Consider the following 23308-nt stretch of genomic DNA (forward strand, 5'->3'; position numbering starts at 1 on the left):
GTCTCAAAGACCAAAAAAAAGAAAAGAAAACATTTTTTTTAATTATGAAGATTCCAAATTGGAGGTATATTAAGGTATATTAAAAAACTGCAAAAATGTACCTGGTCAGTCATCACAAGAAGCTAAATTAGAAACAATGTTGTGATCTTAGTGGTACAATACAAAATATATGGGAGATAATGTTTGTTCATCTTAATGAGTTCAAACTAACTTAGGATTTTATTGCTACCTGTACTTACTGTTTTTTTTTTTTGAGACAGGGTCTTATTCCACACCCAGGCTAGAGTGCTAGAGTGCAGTGGTATAATCACGGCTCACAGCATCCTCAATCCCCTAGGCTCAAGTGATCATCCTGCCTCAGCCTTGGAAGTAGCTAGGACTATAGGCATGCACCACCATGTCCAGCTAAATTTTTAATTTTTTTTTTTTGAGACAGAGTCTCACTCTGTCGCCAGGCTGGAGTGCAGTGGCTTGATCCCAGGTTCAAGCGATTCTCCTGCCTCAGCCTCCCAACAGGTGTGCACCATGACACCCAGCTAATTTTTGTATTTTTAGTAGAGACAGGGTTTCACCAGGTTGGCCAGGATGGTCTCGATCTCTGGACCTCGTGATCCACCCACCTTGGCCTCCCAAAGTGCTGGAATTACAGGCATGAGCCACCACACGCAGCCAAGTTTTAAATTTTTTATAGAGACAGGGTCTCCCTATGTTACCTAGGCCAGCCTCAAATTCCTGGGCCCAAGTAATCCTCCCACCTTGGCCTCCCAAAGTGCTGGGATTATAGATGTGAGCTACCACATCTGGCCACTACCTGTACATTGATTGTGTAAGCCAATTCTAGTTGGAATGGGAATATAGCAATTTCAGCCAGGTGGATGGGCTGTAGTTCTGTTATGAGACGCAGATGACTAGTACCAGTATGTATAATGGGTAGCAGCAGTAGCTGCATATTTGTCAGAAACTGAAGCCTCTTTGGATGGCAGTTCTCCCCCCGACTCCCAATAACTAAACTCAGAAATATATCTTTACACAGCTGAAACCTGTTATTAAAAGTAAACATTTTATTATATAACAAGAGTTGAAGTTTTTGAAAATTAACATCAACAAAACCAAAGCTATTCTAGGCACAACCAAAATTTTTTACAATCAAAACTACCTCGTACTCTTCAGAAATCTGACTGAAAACAAATGTTTGAATGTGCTGCTAACAAAGAGGGCCAAATGATGATGTCTATTGTGGCAGCTGAGCAAAGTGAGACTTACAGAACTGTAACTGCTGTCCTGATAGTAACTGAAGCAGGAAGAGAAGAAAGGAGCTCACAACCAGGACACTCAAACTCAAGCCAGGAGTCCATGTACGATCCAATTCCAGTCAGTCTGACAAGTCACTCTGATCCAGCACAATTATCCTGTGCACATGTTTTTTAAAGAACAAAAAAAAGTGTTGAGTTGCTGTGTACATTTTTTAAAAACACAAACCTTCTTTCTTTTCAATTAAATTTAAGGAAAAGGGATTTTGGTCTTTATAATCAAGGGGGATTATGAACAACAGTGTGTCATGGAAATGCAAAATGACTGGAAAGCAATTGACAGCAACATCTTCTGTATTCTCTCCATATTAAAACTGTTCTTATGCTCACTCTGTCACTAATTTAATTAAAGTTGGCATTAATTTCACTTTGGTTTGTGTGTGTATGTGTGTGTGTGTGTGTGTGTGTTTTGAGATGGAGTCTTGCTCTGTCACCCAGGCTGTAGTCACCCTCCACCACCTGGGTTCAAGCAATTCCCCTGCCTCAGCCTCCTGAGTAGCCAGTACTGTAGGCATGTTCCACCATGCCCGGCTAATTTTTTTGTATTTTAGTAGAGACGGGGTTTCACCATGTTGGTCAGGATAGTCTCAATCTCCTGACCTCATGATCTGTCTGTCTCAGCCTCCCAAAGTGCTGGGATTACAGGTGTGAGCCACCGTGCCCAGCCTCACTTTGTATTTTTATTAACTATAAACACTAACATTTAAAAATTGAGCAACTTTGTCTGAATTCAAGTCTTTGTCATTAATGTGTATTTAGACATGTAAATGTTTTCAAGCCTGCTTCTGTCGTCTATAAACAGTGAGTTTTGATCTGCAAACATCTGGTATCTCATTACCTGGATGGTTCGGACCAACCTAGTCGCTTCCAAAAACAGGGTTTTAGCTCATCTTGATGAAATATAAGAGGAAGGAAAAAAAAAAACCACATGATTAATTTCTAGGTCAAAGGGTGCCAGTATCATATTAGTGCTCCTCTAATTTAGGGTAGACTGTTTTACCTACAATGGTTGTTCTATTCTGCCAGATAAGACTATTTCTAAAAACACAGTTAATGGGCTTCCCCTCCTAATATTCTACAGTTTTCTGCTGCAGCAATGGACACTAATGACACTAATTCACAAAGTTCCTGTATCATCTTCTCAGTTAAATCAATACTGTTAATAGCTAAATGCCTACACAATCTGGACCCTGTGCAGTCAGGGTTCTCAAGGAAACTGAATGTACTCATGGCTGGTTCAAAGAAAGATCCTTAATGAAGTGACTACATACAGAGGTTTAGTTAAAGTTAAGGGAACAAACAAGGAATGTCAAGACATCCAGTGATTAGCAACAGTGGGAAGACTAAGTCTGAAGGAACTGAGTGTTGGAGATGAGAGGTTAGTTACTAGAGCCTAATAAGAGCTGGAATTGGAAAGAATGTGCTGCCTATAGAAGCCACACTTGTGGAGAAACACCACTTCTACCAGGCACAAGGTGCTAAAGTAAGCAGGAAGGCAAAGTAATACCCCAACTTCTCTCTAGCCCCATCATCTTCTGCTAGGGCCTATTGCTGGCTAACAGGAAGCCCAGGACATGCAGTCCACTCAGGCCAGCATTCTGGGGCACAAAGCAGGGCAGAGATGGGGAGAATGAGAAGGAAATCAGAAAGGGATAAAAGGAATACCAGATGATCTGAAAGAGTTTATATCTCTTAATTCCCTGAGTAGGAAGAACTTAAATATAGGAGAGTATCATTGTAAAGGGCATATCAGAAGCCTTCAAGCTCTATCAAAATAGTTTTAAAATTAATTTATAATTTTCACATTACTTGTAGACTCCATTTAAATTTCATAAAATATTATTTCTTACTGGATTTTGCAGCAATAGATTTAGATTTGTGAGCTAAATTTAAAACTCTTTTGAAGATGTTGGACAATTAGAAGCAAAACATCTCTCCAGACAATGTGCAAGATGATGATGATGAGACTGGGCAAAAGCTTGCTTTAGAAATAGAATTGGAATCCCAGAACTTTGGGAGGCCGAGGCGGTGGATCACGAGGTCAAGAGATCGAGACCATCCTGGCCAACATGGTGAAACCCTGTCTCTACCAAAAATACAAAAAATAGCTGGGCATGGTGGCATGTGCCTGTGGTCCCAGCTACTCGGGAGGCTGAGGTGGAAGAATCGCTTGAATCCAGGAGGTGGAGGTTGCAGTGAGCGGAGATTGTGCCACTGCACTCCAGCCTGGTGACAGAGCAAGACTCAGTCTCAAAAAAAAAAGAAAAAATGTTATTACTGTTTTTGTGATAAAGCTATGATTGGAAATTAACAGAAAACCTGGGCTGAACTGCAGGGAAAGATAAATTATCAAAGGTAAGAGGATTATGTATAACATCTGGGGAACATTTCTAAATAACTTTGGTGCACATCAAAGCCCAAGGACTACAGACTACATTAGAAACACTCATTAATTCATACCTTCTTCAGAAGTCCCTGAAACACTCTCTGATTTCCTTCTCTCTGGTGTGATACTATCTTCCCTTTTTTTCTTCTCTTCACCAACTTCTTGATCTTTGGTATTTGTCTCCCTTTAACAACAATGATTTAGGGAATGAAAACATATGCATTAACAGCCAAGGAAACAGAACTGTATTAAAAAAAAAAAAAAAACCATGATAACTAGCACTAACAAAAGTGTTCTCTGTGGGCCAGGTATTGGTTTAAGAGCTATAATTTATTTTAGCTTATTTAATTCTCATAACTATATAAGGTACTTACCATTGCCATCCCCATTAAGCAATGAGGAAACAGGCATAGAGAAGTTAAATTACACACCTAATAATTCCTAGAGCTGGAATCTGACTTCACACTCAGTCCGGCTTAGACTCTACTTTCAACCACTATGCTACATCGTCTCAAAGTAAAAAAAAAAAAAGGCATTTTACTTATGTTTTGATTGGTGTCCTTTTCAAAACCACTGTGTATTTTATCATCTTATCTTCATTTCCCAAAACTCTCTTCTAAGTGAAATACGTAAGTAATTTAAGTATCTCACAATTTAAGACCATGTTTGTCAAACTACTAAGCAGAAACCATCTCCCCAATCCAGCTGGAAGCTCCTTATAGACAGAGCCATCTTATCCCTCTTTGTGGTACCTCCAACCCCTAGCACAGTGCTTTGCATACTGTCATTGCTTGGTGGATGCTGGCTGAACCAAAGTAACACTGTTTAGGGATTCTTCTGTTTTCATTTGATGGAGAGTCCAAACAAAATATGTAAAATGAAAGAGAAAATAAAACCAGCTAGAGTGAAAAGGGGTTTTTCCCCTCTTAATATTTTCTCACTAATAGAATCACAGGCTCAAGAACTGGAGGAAGCCTTTGGGTTATCTTCTGCCCCTGTTCAAATGCCCAAGACAGGCATTTGGAGTTTCACCATGTTGGCCAGGCTGGTCTTGAACTCCTGACCTCAAATGATCTGCCTGAGCAGCAGTAACCATTGCTAAAGTAAGTGTAAAGGCAGCTGTTTCCCTTTATCAGATAGCTGTGGCTATTAGGTTTGTGCTTTACTGAATAAAAATCTGTTACTCTGCACTTTCTATTCTCTCGTCAGTCTTCTGGGGCAGAAAAGTAAGCTGACTCTCTTCGCTTCACAATCTTTCAGGAATCTGAGGGCAGCTATCAAATTCTCCTCTCCATCTGTTCTTCTCACACTGAGCTTCTCAGCTCCTTCAGCTGTTCTCATGACATGGTTTCCAGACCTCTGAATGTTCTGTGGCCACACTCTTGTGTTTGTTAATATCTCTTTTAAAATGTGACACCCAGAAAGGAGCCTCACGTGTGTCCTAGGAGTCCTCTAAACAATACATTCCCATCATCTGGACAGTACATTTCTATATATCCAGCATCAGTGCTGCATTGACCTTTTCAGCACTTCATCAAACTGAGGCCTCACAAAGTCAATGCCCATGTTTTCCTTAGGAAGAATTTCTTGACTTCTCATCATGTCTCAAGATGCATGGCTCAGTGCTGGGCATACAAAAATAAGACATATTTCTTGCCCTCAACGAAAATATAGTGAGCAGGAGCTTCTGATGACTTCTCCAGTTAGGCCAGGTCTCATACATTCTGTAATTTTGAATCTTTGACCTTTATCTTTTATAGAATCTAACATTTCCATCTGTCAAGATGATTTTGAATCCTCAGTCTATCACTCATCACATCAGCATTCATTCCTTGATTTGTGTTATCTAAAAATTTGATAAGCATGCCTTTTCTGATTTAATTCAAATGGCTGATGAAAATGTCAAAGGTAGCAGGGCCAAAATACAGCAAACTTAGAAGCCTCTGTCTATACTGATAAGAATCTGCTAATCAATATCTTGAGTACTGCGGGTGGTCAGAGGAAGAGGGGCAAATGTGAGTGCAGACAGATGGAGTCAGGGCTAGTTTATCTAAATCGATGTAATGCCATCACCAGGCATTCATTCTCTTAGAAGTCTAAAACCTAGCCCCACTTCCTGAAAAAGAAGAAAAGGATCCCCTCTTGGGGAACAATAACCTTTCAGACCCCTTGGGAAGGTCTTGTAGCTCCATGCTCTCCTCAGGTGACTGCAGCCATCTTTCCAGGTCCTCATCCAGAGTAGAGTGAGCTCTGTCCAAGGACAAGTGAAAAGAATGGAGACAACAGTCATTTCCCATCTTCCTCGACAAAGATGCCTAACACTTTACAGCGGAAAGGGACCTTATAACCTGTGCTTTCACTATGCATATGAAAAACAAGAGAGCTCAGTAAGATTGTGTCTGGAGTCATAAAGGTTATTTAGATCTGATTGAAATATGCACTGGCCAGGCGTAGTGGCTCACATCTGTAATCCCAGAACTTTGGGAGGTTGAGGTGGGCAGATTACTTGAGGTCAGGAGTTCAAGAACACCCTGGCCAACACGGTGAAACCCCATCTCTACTATAAATACAAAAATCAGCCAGCCATGGATGTGTGCACCTGTAATCCCAGCTACTCGGGAGGCTGAGGCAGGAGAATGGCTTGAACCTAGGAGTTGGCAGCTGCAGTGAGCCGAGATTGCACCACTATATTCCAGCATGGGTGACAAAGCGAGACTCTGTCTCAAAAAAAAAAAAAAAAAATACACTGAAATAGTCCTTCAATCCCTTGACAAAAAGCCTCAGTGCCTATTCAAGTTCACTGCTTCCCCAAATCTGATGCTAGACTCTGTCTCAATTCTAGGTCACTGAGTCAGTTTTCTACCTGAGGCTGGAACTATACATGCTTTCCTACACGTTTTTCAAAAAAAAAAAACTAGAAGATGCAGGGTATTTTAAGGCCTGAAATTCCCACCCATCTGAAAAAATATCTTCCACTCTGGCTTGGTGCCTGAATTGACCATTCACGGCACTGAGATGACCGAGCATCTGCAGAACATCTATCTGTGGCCAGCACTGCTGGCCCTTTTGCAAAAGGAAGATACAACAATAAGAGTAGCTAACTTTTGATCAAGTTAAAGGAATTTAATTTTTTTTTTTTTGAGATGGAGTCTCGCTCTGTCACCCAGGCTGGAGTACAGTGGTGCCATCTCAGCTCACTGCAACCTCCACCTCCTGGGTTCAAGCAATTCTCCCACCTCAGCCTCCTGAGTAGCTGGCCCTACAGGTGTGTGCTACCATGTCTAATTTTTAAAAAATATTTTTAGTAGAGATGGGTTTTGCCATGTTGGCCAGGCTGGCCTCAAACTCCTGACTTCAAGTGATCCACCCACCTCAGCCTCCCAAAGTGCTGGGATTACAGATATGAGCCACTACGCTCGAACCCTGTAATCTCAACTTTGGGAGGCTAAAGTGGGCGAATCACTTGAGCTCAGGAGTTTGAGGTCAGCCTGGGCAACATGGTGAAACCTCATCTCTACAAAAAAATACCAAAATTAGCTAGGCATGGTAGCACGAGCCTGTAGACCTAGCTACTTGGCGGCTGAGGCAGGAGGATCACTTGAGCCCAGGAGGTCAAGGCTGCAGTGAGCAGTGTTCATTCCCCAGTGCACTCCAGCCTGGGCAACAATGTGAGACTCTGTCTCAAAAAATAAAAAAAGAAGTCTGGGTGCAGTGGCTCATGCCTATAATCCCAGCACTTTGGGAGGCCAAGGCAGGTGGATCACAAGGTCAGGAGTCCAAAACCAGCCTGGCCAATATGGTGAAACCCCATCTCTACTAAAAATATAAAAATAACTGAGTGTGGTGACACATGCCTGTAATCCTAGCTACTGGGGAGGCTGAGGCAGGAGAATGGCTTGAACCTGGGAGATGGAGGTTGTGGTGAGCCGAAATCACACCATTACACTCTGCCTGGGCAACAACAGCAAAACTCCACCTCAAAAAAAAAAAAAAAAAAAAAAAAGGGCAAAGAGCCAGGCATGGTGGCTTGCACCTATAGTCCCAGCTACTTGAATGGAAGGGGCAGGAAGATCACTTGAGCCTAGGACTTCAAGTTCAGCCTAGACAACATAGAGCCCATCTCTACTGTACACAAACACACAGACACACACACACACACACACACACACACACTGGGCAAAGAACTCAGACATTTCTCCAAAGAAAATATACAAATGGCCAACAAGCATATGAAAAGATGTTCAACATCACTTATCATTAGGGAAGGGCAAATCAAAACTACAGTGAGGCACCACCTCATACTCATTAGTATGGTTACTTTTGAAAAAAAAAAGCTTCCACCCCGACAAAATGAGAGAAAATAACAAGTGTTGGAAAGAACATGGAGAAACTGAAACGCTTGTGCACTGTTGGTGGGACTGTAAAATGGGGCAGCTGCTATGGAAATAGTGTGGCAGTTCCTAAAAAAATTAAAAATAGAATTACCATATAATCCAGCACTACCATTTCTGGGTATATACCCAAAAGAATTGAAAGCAGGATCTCAAAGAGATATTTGTACACTCATGTTCACAGCAAAATTCTTCACCATAAGAAAAGGTGGAAGCAACCTAAATGTCCATCAACAGATGAATGGATAAATGAAACATGGTATATACATACCACAGAGTATTATTCAGTCTTAAAAAGGAAGGAAACGCTGACACATGCTACAGCATGAATGAACTTTGAGGACATTATGCTAAGTTAAAATAAGCCAGTCACAAAATGAAAAATACTGTATGATTTCACTTATGTAAAGTATCAACAGTAGTCAAACTCATAGAAACAAAAAGTAAAATAGTGGTTGCCAGGGTCTGGGAAGAAAAGAAAATGGGGAGTTGGGTGCTTTGTTTGTTTCTTTATTTGGAGGCAGAGTTTTGCTCTTGTTGCTCAGGCTGGAGTGCAATGGCACAATCTCAGGTCACTGCAACCTCCACCACCCCTGGTTCAAGTGATTCTCTTGCCTCAGTCTACTGAGTAGCTGTGATTACAGCCAAGTGCCACCACGCCTGGCTAATTTTGTATTTTTGGTAAAGATGGGGTTTCTCCATGTTGGTCAGGCTGGTCTTGAACTCCCAACCTCAGGTGATCCACCCACCTTGGTCTCCCAAAGTGCTGGGATTACAGGTGTGAGCCATGGCGCCCAACCGAAAATGGGGAGTTTTTAAATGGTTATAGAGTTTCAGTTTTGCAAGATGAAAAGGTTTGGGACATTAGTTACACAACAATGTGAATATACTTATTAATGTTATTGGACTGTACACTTAAAAATGGTTAAGACGATAAATCTTGTTATATATATTTTATCACAAACATTTTTTAAAGCAAAAAAAGCAACCCTTTTAAAAAAGGTAATCCTTTAGGAATAGGGGCTGTTAGGTAGTATGGAAAAAGACCACTTTTTTCATTTCTTATTTGTCAATATAAAAAAAAAACTAATATAAACTAATGCAATTTTTAAAATCCTTTCAAAAATCCAGCTTTTACTGTTACCTGTCTGTGTCCTCTCCTAGATCTTCAGCTTCCTTGGACCAAGGCATACTACTATCTTCTTTTTTACTGTCAGTTTCTTGTTCTTCTAAGTGCCTTTGATCTAAAAACAGTTGAAAGAATTAACTTTATTAGAACAAAAAAAAAATTTTGAGAAAAGTTGCCTTAAAATAGAGTGCAAAAATTAATGCCAATAAGTGGTCCCTGAAGTATGCAATGCATTAGCTCCTCTCTTCCCATGAAAGCAGGGGGCCAGGTGGCAGTCTGCAGGCCACCTGTATTTGCAGCAGCTACTTCTGGGGTCTTGGGAGATTTTCAGTACCAGGTGAAGCAACAGGAAACCTTGCTTGTGCCAAGGCTCAAAGGAGACAGAGGAGGCAGAAGAAAGAAAGAGCACATAAAAGAGGAGGCAAGCAACCATGAAAACAAATTGCACACATTTACTTTGGGGATCATCTTGTTCTCACTTGTTAGAAGTTTCTAAGTTGGAGCTCCAAGAAAGAAATTTGGGTGGGGAAGAGATGTATCCTTTAATGTATGCCAAGCATTTTACTTATGCTATCTCATTCCATCCTGCCAGCAGTCCTATAAAGGGAAGAGGACTAACATTTGCTAATATTTGAAAATGTTAATACTTGTACATGGCTCTGTACATGGAGCTAATACGTACTTCATGAGATAGAAATTATTAACCCCATTTTACAGATTAAGAGGAGTAAGGCTCAGAAACAGTAAAACAGCTTGTCATACAAATAACTATAAAGTCAGAATTGAGGTGGAGTTGTGCCTGACCTCAAGGTCACACTTCCCTATATGTAGCACTGTGTTGCCAAGAACAGCATTACAAAAACATGATGAAAAGGATGTAGGTAGTTCACTTACCATTTGCAGTGATTCCTGCATCACTTTCTGTGTTCTCATGCAACACTGTGGATGAGCTCTGCTGCTGCTTTAAGAGCTCTGTCACAACACAAAAGCCAAAAGAAACTTATTTCCTCCTTTGGATGTCCTGCTGTTCTCTAGAGCAGTGGTTCTTGAAGGGTGATCCTTAGACTAGCCGCATTAACATAACCTGGGAACTTGCTGGAAATGTAAATTCTTGGGCCTCATCTCAGACCTGCTTAATCAGAAACTCTGGGGGTCTAGCAATGTGTGTTTTAACTAGCCCTTCAGGTGATTCTGATGCCTGATAAAATTTGAGAACCACTGCTTTAGGGCATTCCAGGTTTGAAAGGAATTATTCAAGTATGACAAAATCCCACACAACACTCAAAATAGAAATGATGATGATCATACATAACACTTGCAGAACCCTAGGAGTCAGGTTCTAAGCACTTGCTTACATTAATTCAAGATTAATGTTCACAATTAATCTTCACAACAACCTTCTGATGAGATGCATTTTCTGAGGGTGAGGGGCTGATTGGCCAGGCTGTCAAGAAAAGAGCAGTCGGGTCTTTCCTAGTGAAACAGAGCACCTGCCCCCCAGTGTTTCCATAACCATGTAACATTTACTTTAAGCATCAGACCAGCTGTACAGGGTCAGTCAATCAGCTGCATATAAAATTTGTTTAGTACTGCTCAGTCTCTGCCTGCAAATTCTAGTCTTACTAGGTTTTGTGCCACTGACTTCCCTGTTCTTAGGAAGGGGATTTATTCACAATTCCAATACCTTTAATACCTACAGCTAATGGCAAAACTGAAAGTACAGGTGTCTTGGCCTGGGCAGCTGGACCTCAGGCCTCCAAGGAGATAAGAACTTCTTTCAAAAAAGAAATTCATTATAATAAACCACTTATATGTTATTTCCTCTTAGATTCATCAACGTAAGTCCTTTGAGTAACAAAATGACAACTGATACAAGCCAATCATCCTGGTCAGGCTGTGGCTCATTTTATTGGAAAACTGCCCCTTCCTATATTCAACCAGGCCTTCATGGGGCCTTTTATACTAGTGTTCGTACTTGAGACAAAGACACCATATTTGGTCAGTGATGAAACTAACAGGGCCAAGAAATATATTCTGTATTGAACATCTCTTACCAATTTCATCAAGTAGCTCCTGAGATGGTGGTGGCAGCTCATCAATGTGATGCTGTGAGACGGCTTCTACTAGTTCTTAAAAAAGATAAACAGGAAAATGACTTAACACCTTCCTGGACATGAACTGAATTTTCCTAGGCTATCAAATAGACTTGATTGAGGATTTCTCTCAATGATGAAACAAAATAAGGAGAAAGAAAGCCTCTTATGTAACAGTCCCAGTAGAGAGCTCCTAACATGTGAATGGCCTTTACTACCCTCTTTTACACCAATCCCTTTCCTTTCCTACATCACCCCTTACCCCAATAGTGCTTGATCTATGCCCCTCCCTTTCTAAGGATTTTGAAGGAGGTAAGTTACAAATTCTTACTAAGTGGCTCAATCTGGACTAGGGCTGCTGGAGGAATACAGAGGTTCTGGGCCAACCAAAATGAACAAAAGCACAAAGTAGAAGGCCTTTAACTAAATATTATCAGGCCAGGGGATTTAGGGGCAACCATACTTTGGGTCTCGCCCCAAGTGCTTAATTATAACATTAACCAAAATACCTCAGCATAATTCACAACTTCCTATCCTATCCCCTGAGGGAAATTCAAAGAGTTATACCAAAGACAGAAGACATTTAAGTAATAAAGGTAGTATGCCTTAAGATTGCTAATATTCTCAGATCTTGCAATTTGGAAACTGTCTTCTAAGAGTCTATCCTAAGGAAAGGATCAGAGGTACAGATAAAAATTTATGTACAAAGAGCAAACATTCAAAAATGATATAAATCTTAAACATAAGAAAATGGTTAGCTGGGCATGGTGGCTCATGCCTGTAAATCCAGCACTTTGGGAGGGCAAGGTGGGTGGATCACCTGAGGTTGGGAGATTGAGACCAGCCTGACCAACAGGAAGAAACCCACCACCATCTCTACCAAAGATACAAAATTAGCTGGGTGTGGTGGCACATGCCTGTAATCCCAGCTACTCAGGAGGCTGAGGCAGGAGAATCGCTTGAACCCAGGAGGTAGAGTTTGCAGTGAACTGAGATTGAGCCATTGTACTCCAGCCTGGGCAACAAAAGTGAAACTCTGTCTCAAATAAAAAAGAAAAGAAAATGGTTAAGCAATATGAGGAATAGACTATTACATAGCTACTACATATATTTATGAATAATTTTTTATGACAAGGGAAAAGCCTCAAAATATATCAAGGGAATAAAGCAGTCCAGAACTGATACACAATATGATCTCACTATGCTAAAATGTATTATTATATATTTATAAAAATATAAAAAAGATACGTAAAAAAATAGTACGTGAGGTTAAAAAAGTGTGGTCACTTTCTTTTTTAAACTTTTATTTATTCTCCAAGGTTTCTACAATGAGTGAACTTTACTTTTATAATCAAGGGGAAAACAGCATTTCTGTCCGAACCTAACATGGCATCAAAGATTGACAAGCATCAATTCAAGCCTCCTTAAACTTCTATTTTGATATTAAACACAGGGTACCTTTAGACAGGCTCCTTCTCTGGGTGGCATGGGGTAGTGATGTGTCACATGCCTTAGCAAGCCTGGGGGATCCAGACCCAGTAAATGAAGACAATCTTTTCTATAAGTAAGAGATAAACATGGTAACTGTCATGTGTGTTGAGCTAAACACACATATGCAGCTCAGTCATTTCCAATTGTTTTGTAAGTCACGAAAAACTCACTCACATGTCCCCTCCTCTGGGAAGCCTTCTTTTTTTTTCTTTTGATATAGAGTCTCACTCTGTTACCCAGGCTGGAGTGCAGTGGCACAATCTAGGCTCACTGCAACCTCCACCTCCCGGATTCATGCAATTCTCCAAGTAGTTGGGATTATAGGCATGCACCACCACTCCCAGCTAAAATTTTTTTTTTTGTAATTTTAGTAGAGATGGGGTTTTACCATGTTGGGCAGGCTTGTCTTGAACTCCTGACCTCAAATGATCCACTTCAGCCTCCCAAAGTGCTGGGATTACAGATGTGAGCCACTGCATCTGGCCTGGGAAGCTTCTTTTCCCTAACTGCCTCCTCAGCACTCAATACTTACCGCTGTGTTACATCAGGCCTGTCTTTTTCACTAGGCAGTGAGCTCCTACGAGGCAGGGATTATGTCTTTCTTATTCACACTTGGATGCCTCAAAGAGGGCCTGACATGGTGCCTGGCATTTAGAATTTGCCCAATTAGCAGTTTGTTAAATGAACACATACTTCATTTACCTACTTCAGAGTGAGACCTTTTTTTTTGAGCCAGATGCCAAAAAAGTTGGCAATCAATTTTTCATAAAGTAAAGAACTTGTACTTTTCTTCTCTTTTTCTTTTTTTGAGACAGGGTCTCACTCTGTCACCCAAGCTGGAGTGCAGTGGTACAATCAAAGTTCACTGCAGCCTTGACTCCTGGGCTCAAGTAATCCTCCCACCTCAGCCTCCCGGGTATCTGGGACTACAGACACATGCCACCATGTCCCGGCTAATTTTCTGTGTCTTTTATAGAGATGGGGTTTCGTCATGCTGCCCAGGCTGGTCTTGAACTCCTGAAATCAAGTTATCTGCCTGCCTCAACCTCCCAAGATCCTGGGATTACAGGTATGAGCCCCCATGCTTGCCCAGAACTTGTAGTTTTCCTGCAGAGACTACACATATGAGAGAGGGAGAGAAAAAGGAAAATAAAAAAAAAGAAGCAGTAGTAAAAGAGGAGGAGAAGAAGGCAGTATACAATTAAGTGGTTTTCCTGCAGGTTATTAGTTCAGAAGTTCAGGGAACAGTACAGATCAATCAAAAGTCTCAGGGAAGTAACCAGGGGAGGCTTCAAGGAGGAAGCAAAACTTAAGCCTTCCACAATATAGACTCAAGAGAGGAGTCCCCGGGAAGCCTGGAGAGAACCCAACTTATTTCTTGCTTTCTTTTTTTTGTTTGTTTTGAGACAGAGTTTCGCTGTTGTTACCCAGACTGGAGTGCAATGGCACGATCTCGGCTCACTGCAACCTCCGCCTCCTGGGTTCAAGCAATTCTCCTGCCTCAGCCTCCTGAGTAGCTGGGACTACAGGCGTGCACCACCATGCCCAGCTAATTTTTGTACTTTTAGTAGAGACGGGGTTTCACCTTGTTGACCAGGATGGTCTCGATCTCTTGACCTCGTGATCCACCCGCCTCAGCCTGCCAAAGTGCTGGGTTTATAAACGTGAGCCACCGTGCCCAGCCTATTTCTTGCTTTCTTAATGAATTTGAATAAATCTTGGCAGTTTGAGTCACTGGGCCCTTTGGGCTGACTCCTTGAGCGTGTAACGTGAAACAGATACACTTACAAGGCCAGTGAGTCTTGAAGGGGGAGTTTCGGAGCAAGTAAGGAGAGAATCCAGTCTCTTTGCTCTCTCTCGGACACTTGTAAATTCATCAGACAAAGTTCGAATAGATTCTTGACTGTTCCAGCAAGAGGAAGACGCTGTCTTTACCTGCAATGTCATACTTTCAAGGCAGTCTTTATACCGACTGGCAGCTGAAGAAACTGACCCTGTTGGAGAAAAGAGGGAGGTCACTGTCTGAATCCTTTACATCATTTATCCTTTTTTCCTCTTTTCCTTCGTTTTGGTTTTTTTTTTCTGCCCCAATATGATGTACATTAAAAAAAAGAATGCACACACACACACACACACACACATCCAAACCCACAAAACTACACCTATACCAAGGATTTTCCAAATTGTTAATAATTTAAATAATCACTAATCTGAGACACAGCTCCTCACAGTATAAAAAATAATAGTCTCTAAACTTGGACTCTAAACTTTATCAAAATAATTCAAGGGAGATTTTTCAAACCACAAATATACTGGAAATAAGGCCACTAAAGAGAGGATATTTGATGCTGGTTGCATATGCTTGCAGGACCTAAGAACTATATAAAGTTTAAGCACATGGTACTGTTTTAAGTTGCAAACCCTACAAAACTCAGTGCTTTTGCACTAAATTCAGTAGTGCTTAGAGGAGACCTAGCATTTGCATGGCTTTACCACTGCAGTTCTAAGTAAAACCTACTAATGGCTGCCCAATAATCACCACCACCCTGCCACCTGGCCTCCCATGGGATTACCCAGCTTTGGCACCAAGAAAAAACCTTTGCACTGTGACAACACAGCCACCGGCTCTGATCTCATGGCTTGGTTTCCCAGAGCCAAGGGGCTAGGGCTGTAAGTTCTTCTCTTCCCTGTGATTACCTGGACTGAGTGGAGTGCTGACACTGGTAGGTGCATGGTTTATTTTGGGTGTTTTGCATGAAGCTTCCTTAAAAGAGCTGTCTGGTTCACAGGAGATACTAGACAGGTCTTGAATATCTGTCAATGATCTAAAGAATTAAGAGCACACAGTAATGATGAGAAGATGGTTAGAAAATCAAAGAATATATTCCTGAGAGATACTTTTTAAGTATACTCTTATCAAAATTTTTAATGTGTCAATAGGCCAGAATTAGAGAATATTTTAGAATATCTTATACATCTTAAAGAGAATATTAGCCAGGCGCAGTGGCTCACACCTGTAATCCAAGCAATTTGGGAGGCCAAGGCAGGTGGATCATGAGGTCAGAAGTTCCAGACCAGCCTGACCAACACAATGAAACCCCATCTCTACTAAAAATACAAAATAAATTATCCAGGTATGGTGGCACATGCCTGTAATCAATCCCAGCTACTCAGGAGGCTGAGTCAGGAGAATCGCTTGAACCCAGCAAGTGGCGGAGGTTGCAGTGAGCCAAGATTGTGCCACTGCGCTCCAGTCCAGGTGACAGAGCAAGACCCCATCTCAAAAAAAAAAAAAAAAAAAAAACGAGAGAGAGAGAGAGAGAGAGAGAGAGAATATTAAAGAATATATCTAAAAGAGATTGTAACTTTATTTTTATATATATTTTTTATTATAATAGAGATTTCTCTTTTTTTTTTTTGAGGTGGACTTTTGCTCTTGTTGCCCAGGCTGGAATGCAATGGTATGATCTCAGCTCACCACAACCTTCACCTCCCAGGTTCAAGCAATTCTCCTGCCTGTAGGGGTGTGTGCCACCATACCCAGCTAATTTTAGTATTTTTAGTAGAGATGGGGTTTCACCATGTTGGCCAGGCTGGTCTTGAACTCCTGACCTCAGATGATCTACCCACCTCAGCTTCCCAAAGTGCTGGGATTACAGGCATGAGCCACCACATCCAGCACCATAGAGTTTCTTTGCCAGATACTGTAACTATAAACATATCTCAGCAGCTAAAAATAAACTCTTTCCATAGATAAAATATTCTATAGTTCCAGGATATTTTGTGGAAAAGATTTAGTCTACCTTAAGCATAAACTTATATTATTATTATCATCACTACATTTCCTTGAGTGTAAGCTGCTATTAGTTATAAATCATATCATCAATTTGAGAACTTTTTGGTGAAAGAAGCACCATGCTCATATTAAGTCTACACATAAAAATTGAAAGATTCTTACAAACAAGGATATACCAGTCCCTCAAAATCAAGACTTTACACAAGCATCCCTAGGAAACTCTCTTTGGTGACCATACATGTCTTTTTCTTTCAGTTCCTTTGGTGACTCCTTCAATGTTTCTTCTTGTTCATCTTCAGTACTGTGAGAAAGAAAGAAAACTACATGAATCCCCTCTGTGAGCAAAGTACACTAATTTGGTACAAGGAACCAGTTGATAGCCCAGCTTGAGAAGCAGCAGAAAAAGCACTAAGCTCAGGAGTAGAAAGTGTGAGTTCTGGCTGGGAGCAGTGGCTCACACCTGTAATCCCAGCACTTCCAGAGGCTGAGGCGGGTGGATAATTTATGATCAGGAGTTTAAGACCCACCTGACCAACATCGTGAAACCCTGTCTCTATTAAAAATACAAAATTAGCTGGGCCAGGTGGTGCCCACCTGTAATCCCAGCTATTTGGGAGGCTGAGGCAGCAGAATCACTGGAACCTGGGAGGCAAAGGCTGCAATGAGCCAAGATTGCGCTGTTGTACTCCAGCCTGGGAAACAAGAGTGAAACTCCATCTCCAGAAAAAAAAGGTGTGAGTTCTGGTTCTGGCTGTACTACTAGCTGGAAGTTCTCTGGCATGTCTGGTCCTCAATTTTCTCTCAAGAGACTGAATAAATACTCTCTAAGGGTCAGTTCTGAAATTAGTTAAAGACTCTATACGACCATGAGCAAGTTCCTGACAAAATCAACAGAGCACAGGAACTTTGCTAGGACGTTAAGATATTGGAGCAAAGGGGCACTGCCATGAGGCCTCAACAACTGTGAGAAGCTTCCAGGCACAGTGCTCTGGGAGAGGCCAGAAAAGCTTGTACCAAAAAATGGCCAGAGGAGAATACTGAAGACAAACTTTGACTCATTTCTACTTTAACCAATATTCAAGATTCAATTTCTGTACTCACTGAACATTACCTATAAGGCAGATCCCATGCTAAATCCTTCCATATGTTTTCACATTTTTAATCCTTACAAAAATCCTGTGAGACCAACGATATAAATGAAATAGTATGGATTTGGAGTTGAGTTGTGACTTTATTAATTGTTTCCAAAAAATGTTTGTTTCTCCTTCTAAGCACAGGTAGAATAGCACTTTTTGGCCCTCTTAATTTACATAAATGACCACAGGACTTGTTTTAACCAATAAAATATGAGTAAAAGTGATGAGTCACTTCCAGGCAGAAACTTTTAACAGCCAGTGCACACCTTACCATGTTCCATTCTTCCTGCCTTCGTGATCAAGGAAGCTCAAAAATGGAGTCTCCCTCATCCTGAGTCTGATAGAAGGTAATATAGCATAGAACATTCCTGGCCAACCCATGAGCCATGGACATGAACTTTTGTTGTTTTAAACCACTAAAATTTGGGAGTTGTTTACTATATATAGCATAATCTAGTCTATCCTAACTAGCTGTGTGACTGTTTGATATAGTGAACTCCGAGTTTCTCTTCAAAGAATCAGTATGTCAGTATGTTCAGCTCTCTTATTCTTTAATTCTCCATTGTAAAGTTTAACTTCCCTGTAGTTTCAGTAAACAAACTTTTCCACCAGTTCTAATCAGTAGTTCACATAGTCCCCTGCTCTGTCCTGAGTCATCCCAGTCACCTGCCCTGGTCACCTGCTTTGACCTGAGTCACCCCTGGTCACCAGCTCTGCCCTGTCCTATAACCACCTTCCCACCAAACTACCCACTCCACCACTCTGGCTCGTACCCCCGCGCTCTTTAAAATAGCCAATCAGAATTAGCTTAGGCTGTGCAGTCTAACTCTAGCTAATAGGGGAAGGACACAGCACTAGGGGCTACCTGTGTCAGGAATAAGAACCCCTTCCCCTCCCTTGTTCAGGTGTGCACTTGCCTTGCTGAAGAAATTTATATTCGAGTGCTACTTCTATTGTGGCACCAAAAATTTACATTTAACATGACCTTAGAAAAAAATATTTAAACTCTGAATTTTGCTTTCCTTGTTGGCAAAAGGGAAGAAACAGTATGTAACTCAGAGGGTTTGTCATGTGGATTAAATTAGACAATGAAACAGAGTGCTTGGCATATGCTAGATGTTTAGGAAATACTAACTATAATAATTATAATTAAGGAAATTGAGGCCCAGAGAAAAGAAAATAAATGGAATGTTATTGTGCCAGATACTTTATATCAATTATGAATTTTTTTAATTAAACTTTTCTTTTGAGATCATTGTAGATTCACATGCAAGTGTATTTTAAGAAATACACTCTACTGGCCAGGCACGGTGGCTCACATCTGTAATCCCAGCACCTTGGGAGGCCAAGGCAAGTGGATCACCTGAGGTCAAGAGTTCGAGACCAGCTTGGCCAACATGTTGAAACCCCATCTCTACTAAAAACACAAAATTAGGTGTGGTGGCATGTGCCTGTAATTCCAGCTACTTGTGAGGCTGATGCAGGAGGATCGCTTGAACCTGGGAGGTGGAGGTTGTAGTGAGCTGAGATTACACCACTGCACTCCAGCCTGGGTAACAAGAGCAAAACTCCATCTCAAAAAAAAAAAAAAATACATTTTACCCACTTCATCCCAATGATAACATCTTGCAAATATATAGGACATTATCACAACCAGAATATCGACATTGATACAATCAAGATACAGAACATTTCTACCACCACAAAGATCCCTCATATTTCTTATTTACAGCTATGCCTACTTCCCTCCTTTCCCCATCCCCTCCTTAACCCCTGGCAACCACTCATCTGTTCTTTATTTTTATGATTTTGTCATTTCAATAATGTTATATTAGTGAAATCATATAGTAAATAACTTTTTGGGATTGCTTTTCCTACTCAGCATAATTCTCTGGAAATTTAGCCAACTTGTTGCATGTATCAATAGTTTATTCCTTTTCACTGCTGAGTAGCAATCAATGGTATGGAGGAATCTAAGTCTGTTTAATCATTTACTTAGTGAAGGATATCTGTGTTTCCAGTTTGGACTTAATATGGAAAAATTTGTTGTAACTGCTCCTGTATGTATTTTTGCATGAATGTAAAATTTCATTTCTCTGGGATAAATGCCCAGGAGTTACATTATTACTTTAAGTTCCTATTGTCAACATTCTCGGTAAGGACTTTATTTTATTTTTTGAGACGGAGTCTTGCTCTGTCACCAGGCTGGATGGAATGCAGTGACGCAATCTCGGCTCACTGCAACCTCACCTCCTGGGTTCAAGTGATTCTCCTGCCTCAGCCTCCTGAGTAACTGGGAATACAGGTGCACACCACCACGCCTAGCTAATTTTTGTATTTTTAATAGAGACAGCGTTTCACTGTGTTGGCCAGGATGGTCTTGATCTCTTCACCTCGTGATCTGCCCACCTCAGCCTCCCAAAGTGCTGATATTACAGGCATGAGCCACCATGCCCGGCCTCAGTAAGGATTCTTATCCCTACTTCACAGACGGGAAAATAGAATAGAGGGTTAAGAACCTTGACCAAGATTACATGAACAGAAGGTCAGAGTCAGGATCTGAGTAAAGGTGATGACTCCTTTTCACTACCCCTCAAATTCTACTGCACAAGTCCTAACAAAGCTAAGCTGCCCAAAGCTAAATTTTATAAAACAGTGGCTAATACATTTGAAGACAAGCAATATATAAACATGGGGCATTACCACCATTTAACACTGCATCGATGAGTCTGAAACTGTGAATAAGATAATAACAGCCCATACCTTCGTACAGGTTGAAATTGAGACCTGGGCAAAATCTCAGCATTCTTTCCAAGAATTTTTATCATTTGGAACTTTTCCTCACCTGAAAGAATAAAGTACAATTTTTTTTTTTTTTGAGATGGAGTCTCGCTCTGTCCCCCAGGCTGGAATGCAGTGGCACGATCTTGACTCACTATAACCTCCATATCCCAAGTTCAAGCGATTCTCCTGCCTCAGCCTCCCAAGTAATTGGGACTACAGGCACATGCCACCATGACCGGCTAATTTTTACATTTTTAGTAGTGATGGCATTTCACTGTGTTAGCCAGGACAGTCTTGATCTCCTGACCTCATGATTCACCCGCCTCGCCCTCCCAAAGTGCTGGAATTATAGGCGTGAGCCATGCGCCCAGCCAAAAAAATTTTTTTTACTGAATCTTTGCCAACCCAAATTATTAGAGGCAGGGTTCCACCATGTTGGCCAGCATGGTCTTGATCTCTTCACCTCATGATCTGCCCGCCTCAGCCTCCCAAAGTGTTGGTATTACAGGTGTGAGCCACCACACCAAGCCTTTGTAAGGATTCTTATCCCTACTTCACAGATGGGAAAATAGAATAGAGGGGTTAAGAATCCCTATCATTCCCTAGAATTTCACGTGGTCTGGTCCAGAATTAGAAATAATCTGGGTAAAGTGCTGCCCTAATTGGGTTTGGATTGAGTGCTATAGAAGAGGTTTTTGCTTTGAAAGTTTATTTTCCTTGATCAGAGCACAGAACTATATTCTGACACTCAGAATACAATCAAGCCATTTACTGGCCTTTTTAGTTATAACCACAGTTATTTCTGGAGACAAATGTTGTTTTGTCTTTTTAAGAAGGCAAACTGACAGGGTTCCTATCAACAGACACCAGGGGGCATTGAAAACAAGAACTGTTTGTTAACTGAACAGCCCTGAGCTCTAACTATGCCACTTGGCCATCAAACACTACCTAAAGAGTAGGGGCGGGGATCTTGATTACTGAGGAGCTAATTCAACTGTCTCCTGTTCTCCTTGGCATCAAGTTATCTGAAGTTACTCCTCTCCAGTTCTCAGTAAGATGCTTTGCTCCAGGCAGGCAGGGCCAGTATCCATTTTCCTTCCCACTACTGTACTGTCCTAAAGAAGGGGGTAGATGGTACATCCAGCCCTGTTTCCAAATGCCCATGACTCCCCCATCCCCGCCCCATTCCTTAGGTCCAGGTGGTCTGGTAGACACTAAGAAGGCCCACCAGAACAATGCCACCTTTCACAGCTACCAAGGAGCTCTGAAACCCCACCAGTGAAGAGAAATTGGAGGTTCCTCTTCCTCTGACCCTCTTTTAAAATGATAAATATCCAGAAAGCATAAACGAATTCCTAATAAGCAACATTTAGAAATTAAGAGACTTTAGAGTCTGATCCTCTCATTTACTTTATACCAGGAGAAACTAGGGCCCTGGGGTAAAGTGACTTGCTCAAGGTTATGCAGAAAAGTTCAATGGCAGAATGGGGCTTGGAACCTAGCATGCTCCATCCTGTATCCCTGTTGTGTTCTCCGATGTGGAAGGGGATATGCATCAGAGCCCTAGGTGGAAACGGGGGCAGAGAGGGGCAGAAAGAAGTGAATGGAGTAGAAATCAGAGATTTTTTCACCTACTTCAGATGTCTTTATTAAACTGGCTCTGTTATCTGACCTGTGTGCCCTACAACTTTTTCATCCCACTCAACTTACCTCCAAATACAAGTTAAGTGGCCACATACAAGCCAGGTCCAAAAAAGAGGCTCTGCAGGAAGAGGTCGATGGCCCGAGGCTCTGGAAACTTTTAATAAATATTGTGCTGATACTTTAAGTGTTCATCTAAAAGCTTACAGTTTCTTAAAATGCTCCCAACTCTGCCAGAGGCCTACACAAGGTTACAGCTGGAAGCTGAAGTATGCAGTGGAGGAAGGGAGTAAGTTCATAATCCCACCCTCTTTGGGTTCAGAGGGTTGAAACATGACCATGAATAGCTACACAGGTTGATAGGTGGGTAACTCTAGTTTTAAAATAGATGGGGCCGGGCACGGTGGCTCAAGCCTGTAAACCCAGCACTTTGGGAGGCCGAGGCGGGTGGATCATGAGGTCAAGAGATCGAGACCATCCTGGTCAACATGGTGAAACCCCGTCTCTACTATAAATACAAAAAATTAGCTGGGCATGGTGGTGCATGCCTGTAATCCCAGCTACTCAGGAGTCTGAGGCAGGAGAATTGCCTGAACCCAGGAGGCGGAGGTTGCAGTGAGCCCAGATCGCGCCATTGCACTCCTGCCTAGGTAACAAGAGCGAAACTCCGTCTCAAAAAAAAAAAAAAAAAAAAAAAAATAGATGAGTGCATACCTTAAAAGAACAAGAGTACACAATTTTTAAAATGTAACAGAGCCAACAGTTAACTTATATCTGTCTGGTGCCACATCCCTGGTTACTGATCCAAGGCTAACTTCTCATCTAATAGCCCCTGCTAAGTTATATAAAACCCAAGGCCTCCCAAGGGGTAGATGTTAAGTTGAATCTGCATTGTTGGCTGTTACTAACTCTTTGCTAAGATGCTATGCAAGCAAAGGAAAATGCTGATGACACTGCCTTCCAGTGAGAAGAAATACATAGAAACCTGGTTCTAATTTTGTTATGTCAATAACTAGCTATGTAGCTTGGCAAATCCCCCAGGTCAGCTTATCAAAGATAACTGTGTGCTTGCTATGTAGCATACAGCCTGAAAGCTTGAGAGACCAGAGGAGGAAAAAGCAGTGACTATAACAACGTATGCTATAAAAATG

General features: G+C 41.4%; 1 protein-coding gene across 19 annotated transcripts in view; it reads right to left on the minus strand.

Moving 5' to 3' along the window:
- Positions 1-1041: 1041 nt before the first annotated feature.
- Positions 1042-23308, minus strand: part of TEX14 (testis expressed 14, intercellular bridge forming factor) — a 111843-nt gene continuing 89576 nt past the window's right edge. For 13 of the 19 annotated variants that reach the window (XM_035300632.3, XM_035300628.3, XM_035300648.3 and 10 more), the window contains 12 exons: positions 20496-20577; positions 16835-16897; positions 15498-15625; positions 14589-14794; positions 12768-12867; positions 11271-11345; positions 10111-10188; positions 9232-9331; positions 5854-5946; positions 3771-3880; positions 2149-2200; positions 1042-1409 (listed from right to left, as the gene is read on the minus strand). In XM_035300632.3, coding sequence (XP_035156523.3) covers positions 1373-1409; positions 2149-2200; positions 3771-3880; positions 5854-5946; positions 9232-9331; positions 10111-10188; positions 11271-11345; positions 12768-12867; positions 14589-14794; positions 15498-15625; positions 16835-16897; positions 20496-20577 — 1124 coding nt within the window. In that variant the 3' untranslated portion in view covers positions 1042-1372. The remainder of the gene's footprint in view (positions 1410-2148; positions 2201-3770; positions 3881-5853; positions 5947-9231; positions 9332-10110; positions 10189-11270; positions 11346-12767; positions 12868-14588; positions 14795-15497; positions 15626-16834; positions 16898-20495; positions 20578-23308) is intronic. The other 6 variants (XM_035300641.3, XM_035300637.3, XM_035300635.3 and 3 more) reach the window with 2 other exon arrangements.

Source organism: Callithrix jacchus, chromosome 5, assembly GCF_049354715.1.
Source record: "Callithrix jacchus isolate 240 chromosome 5, calJac240_pri, whole genome shotgun sequence".
NCBI lineage: Eukaryota > Metazoa > Chordata > Mammalia > Primates > Cebidae > Callithrix > Callithrix jacchus.